Below are 15779 nucleotides of genomic sequence, written 5' to 3'. Positions count from 1 at the left end.
CCGTCAAAGCCTGAGAGGCTAAGGATGTTAGGCATTGAGGAGAGATCACTTTTACTTTCGGAGATGACCTTTTACTCTTACACATATCCCCGTGACGGGCCTTCAGTGTGCTGGGACTATTTATAACTGGAAGAGATTTCTAGAGCCACCCTCAATTACTTCACTAGAAAAGAATATTGTCTGTCTGGGCTCAGCACCACTTTGCTCATACCTGTTTTAGTTTGTGTTACACTATCTTGTGTGGGACTATTTACACCTCATTATCAATCACAATACTGTGAATATCTAAGGGGAAGGAATATACAGGATGAGGCAAAAGTAGGTTTACACTGGTTCATCTGGAAATAATATAATACTTGGTAAATGATAATACAAAAATGAAGTCTGTGTTCTGTGTACTCACAACTGTAAACCTACTTTGCCCCACCCTGTATTTGGTTTGGTTTGATTTGTTTTTCATCCTGGTGCTCACAGTGTCTGTGCCTAACGACTGGAAAATTAGTATTCTTCAATGGATAGGAAGGAAAAAAACAACCAGGAAAGAAGAAAAAGAGAGAGGAAAGGAAGCATGAAGGATTGACAGTGTTCTAGGATGATGTCCCTCTAAGCTATTTTTGGAGTTTGTATGTAATCATAATCAATTGTGAAAACATTTTAGGGATGACAACTTCAAACAAAGATTGCCCTCTAAACCTTTGAGCTCTTGAAATGTAGTCATTCAAATAGCATAATTTTCACAGCAGAAAGTAAGATGCAATGTTAATATACATGAATCAAAGATCACTTATATTTATGTATAATTTAGGTCTGTGTTGAAATTCGATGCAGTTATACAAATTCTAGCAAAAATATATTTCATTATGCCTATACTCTTGATAATGCAGACTTAAGACCTTAGTGAACACATTTAATTTGTGTCCAGAAACATGAGATGTGAGGGCATTAAAAGTCTTAATGTGCTCTGGCTACTTTGGCTTAGTGATTAAAGAGTTGGCCTATAGACCTAAGGGTCCCAGGTTCAATTCTGGTCAAGGGCATATGCCTGGTTGTGAGCTTGGTCCCTGGTAGGGATGTGAAAGAGGCAGCCAAACAATGATTCTCTCTCATCATTGATGTTTATATCTTTCTTTCCCTCTCCCTTCCTCTCTAAATCAATAAAAATATATTTTTTTAAAAGTCTTAATGTGATATAAATATTGGTATCCAACTGCTGCAATATTATCCCCTCAAACCTCTCTCTGCAGTCTTTCATTCATATATTTATAAATGCCAAGTGACTGGAATGACTGGAATGACCAATCTCAATGACGTGCACTGTGGCCCACCAGCCAGTTTGACGGGGACAGTGCAGCCAGCCAGCCTCTTGTGGCTCCTCCCCCCGGCTGGTTGGCCCCTATCGGCCCAGATCAGGGTGGGCTGGTCGGACCCCACCTGTGCATGAATTCAAGCACTGGGCCTCTAGTTTAAAATATAAAAAAATGGAATTTGTGTTTTTTTTTAATCCTTACCTGAGGATTTTTTCCCATTGATTTTTAGAGAGAGTGGAAGAGGAAAGAAAAGACAGAGAAATATCAATGTGAGAGGAATACATTGATTGATTGTCTCCTGCACATGCCCAGGCCAGATAGGAATTGAACACAGGACCCTTTAGTTAGCAAGCCGACATTCTATCCACTCATCCAAACTGTCTAGGGGTAGAATTTGTGTTTCTTTATGTTGCCTTAAGTTATGCTCCTTTTTTAACTCCTAATTTTATGAGGAATAGTTACAGGGAAGTAACAACTTTGTCAGTAATAACTTTGAGCACGAAGGTACATGAGAGGAACAATAAAAGTGTGTTAAGGACTCACGAAGGTCACAGAAACAAATTAAGTAATAATTTTGGTAGCTATTTGTTAGGCTTCCAAAAAGTACCAGTAAAATGTCAAACTGAACACAGATAGATGCTAAATATATCATTTGCTTTTAATTTCTAAATAAAATCAAACAAAAGTTCAAAACAAGACTATTTCCCAGAAATGTATTATGTAAGCACCATATTTGTCTTTTCTGTTTGAGCTGTTAGATCTCAAAAGAACTACTAATCCCTTCATTGTCAACTTTTTGATAATTATACAGCACTCACATCTTCTATCAAAGAGTTTAGCTAAACTACTCCATGCTATTGCTGCCTTAATATTAGCAGCCTACAGTGACTTTAAACTGACACCAGCCCCTCAGGCTAGTACACACCCTAGATAGTGGCCCTCAGAGTCACAAGTAAATGAACATTTCTGAAATAAATTTCCCAGTAGCACAGTAATCAACAGCCCCCCACCTCCCAGTCCATTGTCCTTGTGTGCACTTTAGAGAAGACCCCTTTGGGGTTTACTAAAATCCTGCTCTTTGAATTGATCAATTCAGCTGTAGCACAGGAATATGAACCATTCCATTCATGGACCCTGGAAGAGGCCTGTGCCCCAGAGCCTGCCTCCTCTCTGTCTGCACTCTGCCAGGACCTCCCTGTTTGGCCCTCAGGGTAGGGCGTGTACTTCCTCCAGAACCTGTGAGAATTTGTCTATTTCAGTTTCTCTTGTCTATTATTGAACCTCTGCTCACCATCTGGCAACCTGTTCTCCATTAAACAACTATTACTTTGACAATTTCATAACAGTTTCACACATAGAAGTTATTAATATATTATATTTCCAAACACTGAAGTCCTAGTTAAACTTAATTTAACTCAAAATGATAATGCAGTATTATATTCCTTTCACCAAAAAGTTGTCTATGTTTTCCACTCAAAATTGCCTTGTTTTCTTTCTCACTATAGAGATATCTTTGCACCTAAAATTACATCTACATTGTGTGACTTCCACAGAAGGGAATAAAATCAATGAAGATCTGAACTGCATTTGTATGAGTAAATGCATTATCTCAAACACCTAATAGAGCAGTAGAGAAATATCTCCACAAATATCTAATGAATTAATAAATACTTCTTTGTGGTATTCTAAAGTCTCATAATAGAGAGTTTGAGAACCACTGAATCTGGTAAAATCCAACTCTTCTAGATGCATCCTCTAAAACTTATTTATATATGTAGACTTTCTAAGTGGAATATCATTATATCTCTTGTATTAGTGAAGCATCTATCTTGCATGAAAACTGCTGTTTGAAATTTTAACCCTGCTTTTTGGTTTCTGTGGGTTTAACATTCCCCAGACAAGGTCATCAGTGCTGGTGCCAGGCCAGGCCTCTGGTTGAGGTTGCAAGGCCCAGTACACACTGACTCTTTAAGAACTTGCAAAAGGGGGCTGGAAACACTCCATATTTGGGAGACAAAGAAGGTAGGATCATATAAATAGGGAGAATACCTGCATGTTGGGCCCAGAATTTGAGATACATTTTCCTCTGGACCTATGAGTAATAAATTTAACTCCATCTCTCTAAGTATTGCCTTGTTCTTCTTCATTTTTTTTTTAACATTAGTAGATAGAAATTACATCTTCTATATAGTTTAAGCATAAATAAAAATAGCTTTTTAAGCTGAAACTGGTTTGGCTTAGTGGATAGAGCCTTGGCCTGCAGACTGAAAGGTCCAAGGTTTGATTCCTCCGGTCTAGGACATGTAACTTGGTTGCATGCACATCCCCAGTAGCTAATCGATATTTCTCTCTTATCAATGTTTCTTTTTTTTTTTCTTTTTTTTTAATATATTTTATTGGTTTTGTACAGAGAGGAAGGGAGAGAGATAGAGAGTTAGAAACATCGATGAGAGAGAGAGTCATCGATCAGTTGCCTCTTGCACACCCCCTACTGGGGATATGCCCGCAACCAAGGTACATGCCCTTGACAGGAATCGAACCTGGGTCCCTTCAGTCCCCAAGCCGATGCTCTATCCATTGAGCCAAACCGGTTTCGGCTTATCGATGTTTCTAACTCTATCCCTCTCTCTTCTTCTCTGTAAAAAAATTAATAAAATATATTTTTAAAATAACTTTTTAAGATTTTGTAAATGTTATCCATGCATTGTTTTCAGTAGGGAGCAGCTATAGGAGTAAACCTAGGGCTGATCACAAACAAGTTCCAGCTTGGAGGGCAGAGCCCTCTCAACATCATTAAGCTTAACCTTAAGTCTTCCCTAGTTTCTTCCTAGGGAGCCAATGGGCTGTAGAGGTGCAGCAAGTGCTGCCAAAACAAGGTGAAAGTGACAAGAATTTTGTAACCTTGTTGACCACTCCCTTGTTTTGCTTTTGTGCTCTGCCTGTGAAAGAAAGCTTCGATTGCAGGCTGGGTCACTATTTCCTTATCCAGGCACAGTGATCCCACCTAGCCCCAGCTGTATTCTCTGGTCTGTCTTTAATCTTTCACCTCCCCCCTTAGGCTTGCTGATCCTGGCCATGCTGGTGCAGCACAGTTTTCTAGAGTTTATTTTTTCCTACTATTACATTGTATGCAATGGCTATATCTTCATTGGCATCTTTCATGATATATCATGATATTGGTAACAAATTGATGTTATTTGGGATAAGAGAGTTGGACATAAAAAGCTAGAAATTGATATAACACTTTAATCAATAAAGAAATTTAAAAAATAGAAATTGATACTACAAAGATAGCCTCTGTGACTATGCTTTCCAATTCTAAAATGCTTCTGAATCATTTTTAAAAATGTTAATCATGACTACATTTTAAAAAGTGCTTAAATCTTATAGTCATATTAGATGCATTAATTCCATCATTTCTTTCACTTCAGTGGAATAATCATATTTCTAATAGGTTGGCACTATCTAAAATATTACATTCATTTATGCACAACTAACCATGTGCACACATGATTTTACATTTTAGTTACAAATATAGAATCCTTACTTAATCCTGGAAGACAGATATTTGCCCTGTTTTTATAAAGAATATCAAGAGTCAGAGTAGTTTGGTAATATAAGATAATAAAATAATAATTTGAAAATTTACATATTACTTTGAAATAATTATTTGTGTCTAATTAAGACACAAATATATCTGCACTCAGAACATAAACCACTGTACCACATTTCCTCTCGTGACATATATCTGTTAAATTTATCTTATAAATGGTAATTTTATTATATTTATTCCCAAGTACATCCAAAATGAGGGGTGGATGTTGGAGCTCCTCTGGTTTCATAGAAAATAGTTATGTTTATAACCTCTTTCAGTAAAAAAAAAATCTCAATTTTGTAATATTTAATAATATAAATCTCGATAGCACATTTTATATTTAATTTATTATTAAATGGACTTTAAATACATTTTTATTATCTAGGTTTGATTATTAACTAATGTTATTTTATGTGAACATATAAAAAATAGAAAGAATGCTTAAAAACTTTATTTTGTCTCAAATAAAAGGGCAAGTAGATGATCCCTTAAAAATCTTTAGTTGAAACCGGTTTAGCTCAGTGGATAGAGTGTTGGCTTGCTGACTGAAAGGTCCCAGGTTCAATTCTGGTCAAGGGCATGTACCTTGGTTGCGGGCACATCTCCAGTAGGGGGTGTGCAAGAGGTAGCTGATTGATGATTCTCTCTCATTGATATTTCTAACTCTCTATCCCACTCTCTTCCTCTCTGTAAAAAAATCAGTAAAATTGATATATATAATCTTCTTTATACTGAAACACAATGTCTGTGTCATCAGTCAGACTGCTCAGTCATGAAATCAAACTGAGCATGGGGATTTGGTGGGTGTATAATAGTTGAGAGCAAGGCACAAAACATGCATTGGGCAGGTTCATAGCTTGGTTCTAGCACACATTAAGTTCTTCATTTCAATTCTCTGCACCACAATTTCTCCCTTATAAAGGACAATGATAATAATACTTAAATCATTTTATAGAAAATAATATTAAAGTGCAGAGATATTGGATCACGTCCATGGGGAAAGATACAGCAGTCAGACATAAATTCTGGTATGACTCAATCTAACGTTTATAAGCTTTCAACTATATTATTCTATCTAATAAAAGAGGAATATGCAAATTGACCAAATATCTGCTACATCCACAAGACACACCCACCAGCCAATCAGGAGCTAGTTTGAAAAATAACCCATCCAAGGTGGCTGCAGCTAGATAGAGAGCAGAAGGCTTGAGTTGCCTCCAATGATGGAGGGAGCCAAGCTTTCCACACACCCTGGAGGGCTCAGGCCTCCACTCAAGGCTACAAAGTTTCAGTTAGAGAACAAAAATCCCAACAAAATTGGGGCAGCCACAGATCTGGAGAGAGTGGGAATCTTGAGTTCCCCTGGCGATGAAAGAAGGAAAGCTTTCTACCTTCCCTGGCTACTCTCAAGGCTACAAAGTTTTAATTATAGAAGATAAATAAATCCCTGATACCAGTGCCTTCACTTGGATTGCTGGGGGGCATGGCCAGCTTGCAAAATAGGCTCCTAGCCCAGGCCACCCCATGCCCAAAGGGAACTCCACCCTGATCCAAGACACCCTTCAGGGTAAACCAGCTGGCCTCCACCCATGCATCAAGCCTCTATCCTATCTAATCCTATCTAATAAAAGAGTAATATGCAAACTGACTATCACTCCAACCACAAGATGGCTCTCCCATGTGGTCAAAGAAGGCTGCCCGCATGTGGACACAAGACGCTCATCACAAGATGGCCAGCAGAGGAGTGCAGTTAGGGGTGACCACACCTGCAGGGGAGAGAAGTTGGGGAGTACTAGGCCTACAGGGGAGGACAGCTGGGGGGACCAGGCCTATAGGGAGGGCAATTAGGATAACAAAGTCCTGCAGGGGTAGGGAGTTAGGGGCAAACAGGTTGGCAGGAGAGCAGTTAGATATCAATCATGCTGGCAGGGAGTGGTTAGGGGGTGGTCAGACTGGCAGGCAGAAACAGTTAGGGGCAATCAGGAAGACATATACAGGTGAGCTGTTGGGAGCCAGCAGTCCTGGATTGTGAGAGGGATGTCTGACTGCCTGTTTATGCCTAATCCTACCTGGATTTGTCCTAAACGGGCAGTTGAACATCGCTTAAGGTGTCTCAGATTAGAGAAGGTGCAGGCTGAGCTGAGGGACAACCCCACCCTCTGTGCATGAATTTCATGCACTGGGCCTCTAGAGCTACATAATAAGAAAGAGAAAGGAGAGAAAAAGAGGGGTGGGGATGGGAAGAAAGGGTGGAGGAGGATATGTGGAAGAAAAAAAAAAAGGAGCAGGATGATGAAGGAGAAGAACAGAAGAAACAGAAAATAATGTCATTTATATATAATGAGTGGCCAGATTATTATGATTTCTGAACACATAATAATCTGGGCACTCAGTGTGTGTGTGTGTGTATGTGTGTGTGTGTGTGTGTGTGTGTGGAGATAGAGAGAGAGAGAGAGAGAGAGAGAGAGAGAGAGAGAGAGAGAGGGAGAGAGAGAGAGAGAGAGAGAGAGAGAGTGTGTCCTGGTGTGGGGTCTGACCAGTCTGGCCAGGGGGAGAGAACATGGGTGGTTGGCCAGCCTGCATATTAGCCTTTTATTAAAACAGGTGTCATTCTCACTTTACAAATGAACCAATGGAAGCATCCATATGCTAAGTAGCTTGCCCAAGATGAAATATTAAAAATGGTAATGTCAAAAGTTAAAAATTCTCAAAATTTCTAACTAACTATTAAAAGTGCAATTTTTATGTAGTCTCTACTGTATTCTGGTAAGAACTGGCATTTTGCTTTAAGAAGGATGGGCGATTTATTGAGTGCCTTATTTTATTTGAAACAGTCTTTGAAAAGCTTTTGAGAGTTTTGACACACAAAAAAATTAAATAATAGGAGAAAAAGGGCTCTTGTGATCAAGCTCCTTGGGGGGAAAAATAGAGAAAAAAGAATGGGACGATATTGGAAATGTTTATCAACCCAAGCTTTCAGAGTTCCAGCCGTGCTCTTGGATCATTGACTCATCACAAGATAAGCTTCTTACATTTTACAAAATAGTAGTGAGACAGGGACAATTAGCATCTAGAAATAATTCATTGTTAAATTTTTAAAATCAATATTTATGATATATTTTTGATGTTCCAATAAATATTTAAGAATGGCATTTAAAAATATATTTTAAATCTATTCTCTACCTTATCCTTGTTTAGTCATATCTTAATCATTCATGGGAAATAATTAAATTAGTTAAATACCCCCATCTTTGAAAATCATGTTAGATTTTGTAATTATAATGTAACTGTTTAGCAGATTATACACTAATTTAAAGTTAAATTATATACATCATTGTTTGTGGCAAACCAAGAGGAAATTGGGCATTCAGTAGAATGGATGATTTAAATGCTTTTTTTATTAACATATTTACATTTATTCCATTGAGAGTTTGATTTAGAAAATAGGAAAATTTATTTTTAAGTTTTATACATTTCTACCTTAAAACTATCAGTGTTAAACAAAAGTGCATTATAAAAACCACATATCTTTTAAAGAGGAGTTGTTTTAGTTAGTAAATATTGGTTAAATGTTTTCTTTGTGCCAAACACTGTTCTAAATGTTGGATATACAGGAGTGATAAAAACCAAATCCCTGGTTTTGTGAAGCTGGCATTAAAAAAAAAAAAAAAAAAAAAAAAGAGGCAAAATAATAAACAAAATGAAAAATAAATAAGTGCTATTAAAGAAATAGAGCAAGAAAGGGTAATGGAATATATTGCCAGATTTTGAAATTTTAAGTAAGTAGTAAGGAAACTCCATAAGAAAAAAAGTGACAGTTGAGTCAAGACCTAAACGAGGACACTGACTAGTTTTGAGCAGTGAATGATATCTGACACAACTTAACAGGCTTGTTCTGTTGCAGTGTAGGGGATATATTTGAAGGTACTGAGGACTGACACAGAAGGAAAAAAATCAGGAGTTCTAGCAGGAGAGGCGGTTAAAATGTTTCAGTGTCTGCCGGGACCGGTTTGGCTCAATGGATAGAGCGTCGGCTTGGGCACTGAAGTGTCCCGAGTTCGATTCCGGTCAAGGGCATGTATTATACTTTGGTTGCGGGAATATCCCCAGTAGGGGGGGTGCAAGAGGCAGCTGATCGATGACTCTCTCTCATCGATCTATCTCTCTCCCTTCCTCTCTGTATAAAATCAATAAAATATATTAAAAAAAATGTTTCAGTGTCTGGATATATGTGGAGGCACAACCCTGAAGATGGATTGTATGTGTGTTGTGAGATTAGATAAATTGTGTTGCCTGTAAGTGTTTGCCTTGAGATATTTGAAAACACTTAGCTTTAAGTGTTTAAAACACTTAGATTCCACTTATTGACCTAAAAAATGTGGAAAAATTTTTTTGAGATGATCAAATTTTGAGTTTTGGGTATGCAAAATATGAGATTTCTAGTAAACAGAGAGATAGATATGTAGATAGATTAGATAAATAGATGATAGATAGATAGATAGATGACAGATGATAGATGATAGATACACAGATGATTATTTAATATGAGAAGTTCTGATGACTGAGTTGATGACAGTCCACATTATAGATAGGTTAGATAAAGTAGAAGAAGCAAGAGAAAAGAAAGGAGCAAATAATATTGGTTTAAAAAACAAACAAACTGTGTAGTATTATCCTGGAACCCAAATAGCGAAAGTGTTTTAAAGAGGATGTACTTGTACTTAACAGGGGCAAATGCTCATATGTTGCTCATAAACTGAATATGATAGTATGAGAATTGACCTTTGGATTTAGCAAGGTATTTGTCACTGTCTCTGGTGGCCTCAGCAAGTTCATATCCTGGAAAGTAATAGAGGAAGGTACCTGAATGGAGTGTGTCTTAGGATAAAATGAGAAGATAAATGATGGGCAGATGAAATGAACACAATGAAAATAGTGAGGGAAATGGGGCACAAGCTGAAGAAGATATTTAAGGCAATAGAAAGTGTTTTGTTTGGGGTGTGTGTGTGTGTGCAGAACAGGATTCCATATATTTTCTTTAATTCCAGGAATTCTCTCAATAGTTTGGTCCCATGAATATCCTTGGTACATTCTTTGTCCATTCTGAGGTTGATCTTATAGTATTTATATACAGACACAATTTCTGCAGAGCTCAGAATAAATTACTAAGATACATACATCCTATTCAAGATACCTAAACATGTATATCTTAACTAATCATGTTAATGGATAATTATTAAAAAGTCAAATGGAAATTCTGTGCCAGTATCACAAGGTTCGCCACTTATTTTTTTCTTAGATTTTTACATACATTAAATTTATCTCTCTAAATGATTATTAAAACTACAAAAAATATTTTCTCAATTCTGTGCAAGGCACTATGCTAAGCCTGTTAAATATACTGTTCCTCCTCTTCACTGTACACTTACAAATAGATTTTTATTAACCTATATTCTAAATAATGGTCCTGGGTTTAGCAACTCAGTGACTTTCCTGAGCCTTGATAAATGTGATTGATGTGACAAGTATTCGGTGCAGCTATGCATACTTCCAAAGTGCATGACCTGTAACTTTCACAACTTTATTAGGCAATACTTACTGAAAGATAAGGATTAAGTCATAAGCAATACTTCTTTTGTATGGTAGATAGAGCTAAATGCAATGAAAGACTCTTAACATGACCTTACTGTTAATATAGCTATTAATTTGTCTAAGAAAAACAATATCTAGAAGAGCAAACACAATCAATCTTTCCCATAGTTACAAATTTGATCTAGTAAGAATCATGAAACAACAAAAAAGTAAAATAATTAAGATTTTTTTCTTTTAAAAGTCATGCCATCATTATGAGATAATTTACCAAATTACAAAATTAAAATAAGATGAAATAAAATCCAATTTTACTGGCAAGACAAAGATCTGTATGTAGTAAGTTGTACATAATATGGTGCTGAATGCCCAATAAAGGTTGATGAGGCATTCAAAACTAACTCCCTGTCCAGCTTAGTGAGTTTCCCCTAAAAGTTTGCTACTGGAAATGCAAATACCAGAAATCTTACATTTCAAATATGAGGTTCCTGAGCCAAATACATATCTCCAAAAAATGCTGGATTTCTGGATGCTCCCCCCCCCCCAATTTAAATATTATTAGAATGTAAAATGCCATGTCTTAGCTTCAAATGAAATCACAATAACATGAGATATAACTGTGAGGAAAATAATTAGGAGCACATCCGCTTTTTAGTATTTAATGTGGGTTTGTGGTCAAGGTTTAAATACATATCAGAAAGCACCCAGGAACTAATTTCATTTTAGCATCTTGATCTTTGTAAATCCTTGACCAATTTGACATCTACCCCATTGAATGCCATATTCCCCTTAACTTAAATGTATTATTTTAAAGCTTTTTCAATGGTGAGCAATCAAAGATGTCAGCAACTTCCAGATTATATTATTTTTATTTTTGTAAAATGCAAAAATATAAAATATTTACTGAGATGACAGAATAGCTTATGCTGTGTATTAAATTAATAAGTTATAATTATTTATATATAACATATATATGCATCATGTATATATGGCCCCAATAGTACTAAATAAAGAGAATATGATTTAGAGTTGCATAAAAATGGTTTTAATACTGTGTTGCACTTATGTCCTATATGAACTTGTAAAAGTGCTTTATTTTTTATTTCCATCAATAAATAAAAGTTAATATTACCTCAAAATAAACTGATCATAAGTTATAATTACTGAACAAGAAAGTATATATTATTTTCTTGGCAATTAAAATAGAAAACAAGTACTTCTCTTCCCTTCTTATCTAGAAACAGGACTAGAGATTAGTTGAATGGAATCAGTGATTTGATTTTATTTTTAGAACAAAAGCAAAAACTAAACATCAGTAAAGACAAATAAGTAAATGTTTTATTTAAAATATCTATATTCCTCATAATAAACTACTAGTATCTTTTCAAACTTCTGAAAGACTAAAAAGTGTTTGAAGTATTGTATATGCATATGTTATCTACAATGTACACAAGATTACATAAACTAGAAAGTATAAATTTTTATATTTACATTTTATCTTTATATATTAAACATCCATGCTTGAATATAATTGGGCAACATAAAGCAAGAAACTGTGGTTTTGAAATAAGTAAATTTTTTATAAAAAGTGAGATGTTCGTTTTTCAAGACAAATAATTACATCAATCCTAAATAATTTTTAATGGAGAGACTTCATCATATATATTAAATAGAATTTTTAGTAATTTCAGTGATTTTTGCTTGCTATTTTCTACAAATACTATTACAACTCTCTGATAATATGAATATTCAATTGCATGAGGAGAAAAATGTAGAGGCAGTTTTTTCTCGTGTACAACAAGAAGGCAAACAATGGAAATTTTGCCTCCTGACAATGGTCAACCTAATATTTATTAGCTACCATTTAAATTGATGATGAGAACTGCAGTAAATTTCTCCTACTGAAACAATATATAAAGTGTCTATTCTACTCATTAAAAATAAAAAACCAGGAATGTGTTTTACTGTAGTCTGGTCAGCATTTTAGAGATTTATAATCATTGTAGCAGAGAAGAGAAAATTTAAATAAATAAACTTACCTTATCCACAATACATATCTGCTTTCTTGTGTGCGCATCAAGTATTTCAATCTCAAAGTGAGCTGCTTTTGAATGTTTCACTGCTGGAGCTGACTTCAGAGGGCCCGCTGAGAGTATAAGTTGAGAAAAAGAGTGAAATTTTCTCATGTCATTCTTTGCTGTGGAAGAAAGGTCTCTCTTGCTTTCTGAAACAAGGGACTTCTGCCTTTTGAACATTGTGTAAACCTCCAGGAGAATCTGTCATGTCAAAGAAGACACTTTGCAAGTGTGTTTCCTTCACACCAGTTAAATACTGCTCCTGAACCCCGAAAGGTCAAGTGGCATGCCATTCCAATAGTTCAGTTTTATTTGGCAGGATTAAAACCAATGGCTGATCTTCTTTCTATATATAACACACCGTTGTGAACTGCTGCAATGTAGAGGCTTACTTTAGCAGCATTCAAGTTGTTCCTTGCTTTCTCCTTTTATCTCTGCTTCTTAATATGGTATCTGAAATTCCAAAGCAAGAATGGGATAGACAATTTTTTTTATTATCTCTGAATTCTGGATGCACTAATCTTCAAACACATATATTATTATGCACATATTCATATTTAAAAGTATTTGAAATTATCTCGGTGCAATCTCATCGTTAAATTTAGAAACACATAGTACATTATTATATAATAATTTTTATAGATGCTGCCTAAGATAAAATCCTGTGGCATGTTTTTAATGTACATCTATCTGACAGAACATGAATACATTATTCCCTCCATATAGGGATCAGAAAGGTGGCAAGTTGTCTATGAGATTAGAATATGCAGAGAACAATTTTATAACTTAGAGAAAAGAAATTAAGCCTGACTTTAACATTTCTACACTAGAAAATCATTGAAGTTATATGCAAAATCAGTGTAAGCATCATAATTGCTCTTCCAAACTTGTCTTCCTGCATCAACATTGGCCCATCTGTAGTCTCTTTTTAACGCAGCAACTACAGTGATCAACATCTGTCTATATTAAAGCCAATGATGCGATGATATGCTCAACACCCTGCAGGGGCTCTCTATCTTAAGTAACAAAAAATGAAGTTCTCTGCAAAGATCCATAAGGATCTGCTTTGTCAGCATCTTGTTGTATCTCTGATCTCATCCCCTAAGCTATCTACAGTGCCTAGAATCACCTCTGGCACACAGTAGGTGCACAATAAGCATGTACTAAGTCTATCAGTCACTAATAAGCATATATTAAGGGTGTAGGGAGAAAGATGTGATGCTAATTGCATGGCTTGTGTAAACTACTTTTGCATTATATTCGAACTAGGGGCCCGGTTCACAAAATTCATGCACATTAAAAGGGAATTAATTAGAGGAAATATTTTAATAATGTTATTTGCCCTTTCTCTATAATAGAAGTGTCAGAGATGAAAGGAAATGAGTAAAATGTATATAAAATGATATATAAATTTATTAATAAACTGGACAGGGATGCACGTAGGCAGTGTCACATTCCTGGCCAGGGAATGCAGGCAGGCGGAGTCATCTCAGCACTGGGAAGGGATGCAAGCAGGCAGCATCACATTATCGTTGAGCAAGCCTGCAGGCGCCTCCACCTGGGGTCTGCCATCAGCATCCCAGTCAGGGAATATGCCATCTCTCTTTACCTCCTTCGACTTGCCTCCAACCTGCTCTCCCTCTGATAATCACCATACTGTTATCTGTTTCTTTGAGGGCTTTTTTCCCCCATCTTAATCTCTTCATCTATTTTCTTTATTTTTATGTTTAAATTATTCTCTGAGTCACCAGAGTGTATGTGCTTTCCCAAAAGAATGTTTTATAGTCTGAACTGCTACTCAAACTTTTGAAACTACAAAGTGGTTAAAACCATTAATCTTAACATTTCAAGTAACACATAATAATTGAAAATTTATTTTGGTTACATAAAATAAATCACTTGTAAAAAGATAAGAATAAAAACTGGGTGTTCTTTGACAGAGTTTCAGTTTTACATTTTTTTGGAAATAGATAAGATAGTTGATCTAAAACAATCATAAATATGAATTAATGCTGAATAAATCAGCTGACATTATTTATAAATTAGAGGCCCAATGCATGAAAATTCATGCAAGAGTAGGCCTTCCTTCCCCAGGCTGCCAGCACCGCTTCCCTCCGGCACCCAGGACCTGGGCTTCCCTCCTCTGGCTGCCAGCAGGCACCTGGGACCTGGGCTGGCTTCCCCCAGCCACAGCTCCGTGAGGAAGGACGTCCAGAATGATGTCCAGAAGATGTCTGGTCTAATTAGCATATTACCCTTTTGTTATTATAAATTATTATAGATGATAGCTGCTCTACGTATTTAAAAAGACAGTACAGCCTGGCCAGTCTATTGATCAATTGTTGAACGCCGACCCATGAACCTGAGATCATGGTTCCATTCCTGGTCAGGGCACATGCCTGGATTGGGGGCTTGATCCCCAGTAGGAGATGTTCAGGAAACAACTGATTGAAGATTCTTTCTCATCATTGATGCTTCTACCTCTCTCTCCCTCTCCTTTTCTCTCTCTGAAATCAGTAAAAAAAATAAAAATTAAAAAAAAGACAGTACAGCTAAAGTGTAGGGTAAAGTGCTCTGAAATTAAAGCCACAGTTAGAAGTTTTTGTTCTAACTCTACCAAAACCGGGTGGCCTCTCTTAATACTAGCTATATCATTCATGAAATGAGCACATTCTTTTTTTTTAATATATTTTATTGATTTTTTTTTTTTACAGAGAAGAGAGGGATAGAGAGCTAGAAACATCGATGAGAGAGATACATCAACCAGCTGCCTCCTGCACACCCTCCACCGGGGATGTGCTGGCAACCAATGGACATGCTCTTGACCAAAATCAAACCTGGGACCCTTAAGTCCAAAGACCGATGCTCTATTCACTAAGCCAAACCGGTTTTGGCAAATGAGCACATTCTTAACATGATCTAATAATTCCTATATCTATGATTTCCAAATAATATTTAAGTTTATTTCCTGTTTAAAATCAACCATAATAAAAAAATAAATAGAAATGAAACCTGTCATTTCTGTACAATAATCCTTCCCCACAGGGTTATTGTACAGTTAAAGTAATATATGTACATATGTATTATGAAATTCTATAATATTATTATTAACTAAAGGCTTGGTACATGAACTCATGAACCATTGGGGACCCTTGGCCTGGCCTGCTTCTCCAACATCCCCTGAGAGGTCCCAGATTGTAAGAAGGCACAGGC

The 15779-nt window shown here is 36.2% G+C and overlaps 1 protein-coding gene across 1 annotated transcript in view; it reads right to left on the bottom strand.

Annotated features, from left to right (window-relative positions):
• TECRL (trans-2,3-enoyl-CoA reductase like) overlaps positions 1-12920 on the bottom strand; it is a 71750-nt gene extending 58830 nt beyond the window's left edge. Inside the window, exon 1 of the mRNA XM_036423017.2 lies at positions 12531-12920. Coding sequence (XP_036278910.1) covers positions 12531-12746 — 216 coding nt within the window. The 5' untranslated portion in view covers positions 12747-12920. The remainder of the gene's footprint in view (positions 1-12530) is intronic.
• Between the last annotated feature and the right edge of the window lie 2859 nt (positions 12921-15779).

The sequence above is a fragment of the Pipistrellus kuhlii genome, unplaced genomic scaffold, assembly GCF_014108245.1.
Source record: "Pipistrellus kuhlii isolate mPipKuh1 unplaced genomic scaffold, mPipKuh1.p scaffold_m20_p_1, whole genome shotgun sequence".
Taxonomy (NCBI): Eukaryota; Metazoa; Chordata; class Mammalia; order Chiroptera; family Vespertilionidae; genus Pipistrellus; species Pipistrellus kuhlii.
The sequence above is the reverse complement of the archived record's forward strand: the minus strand, read 5'-3'. Positions and strand labels throughout refer to the sequence as shown.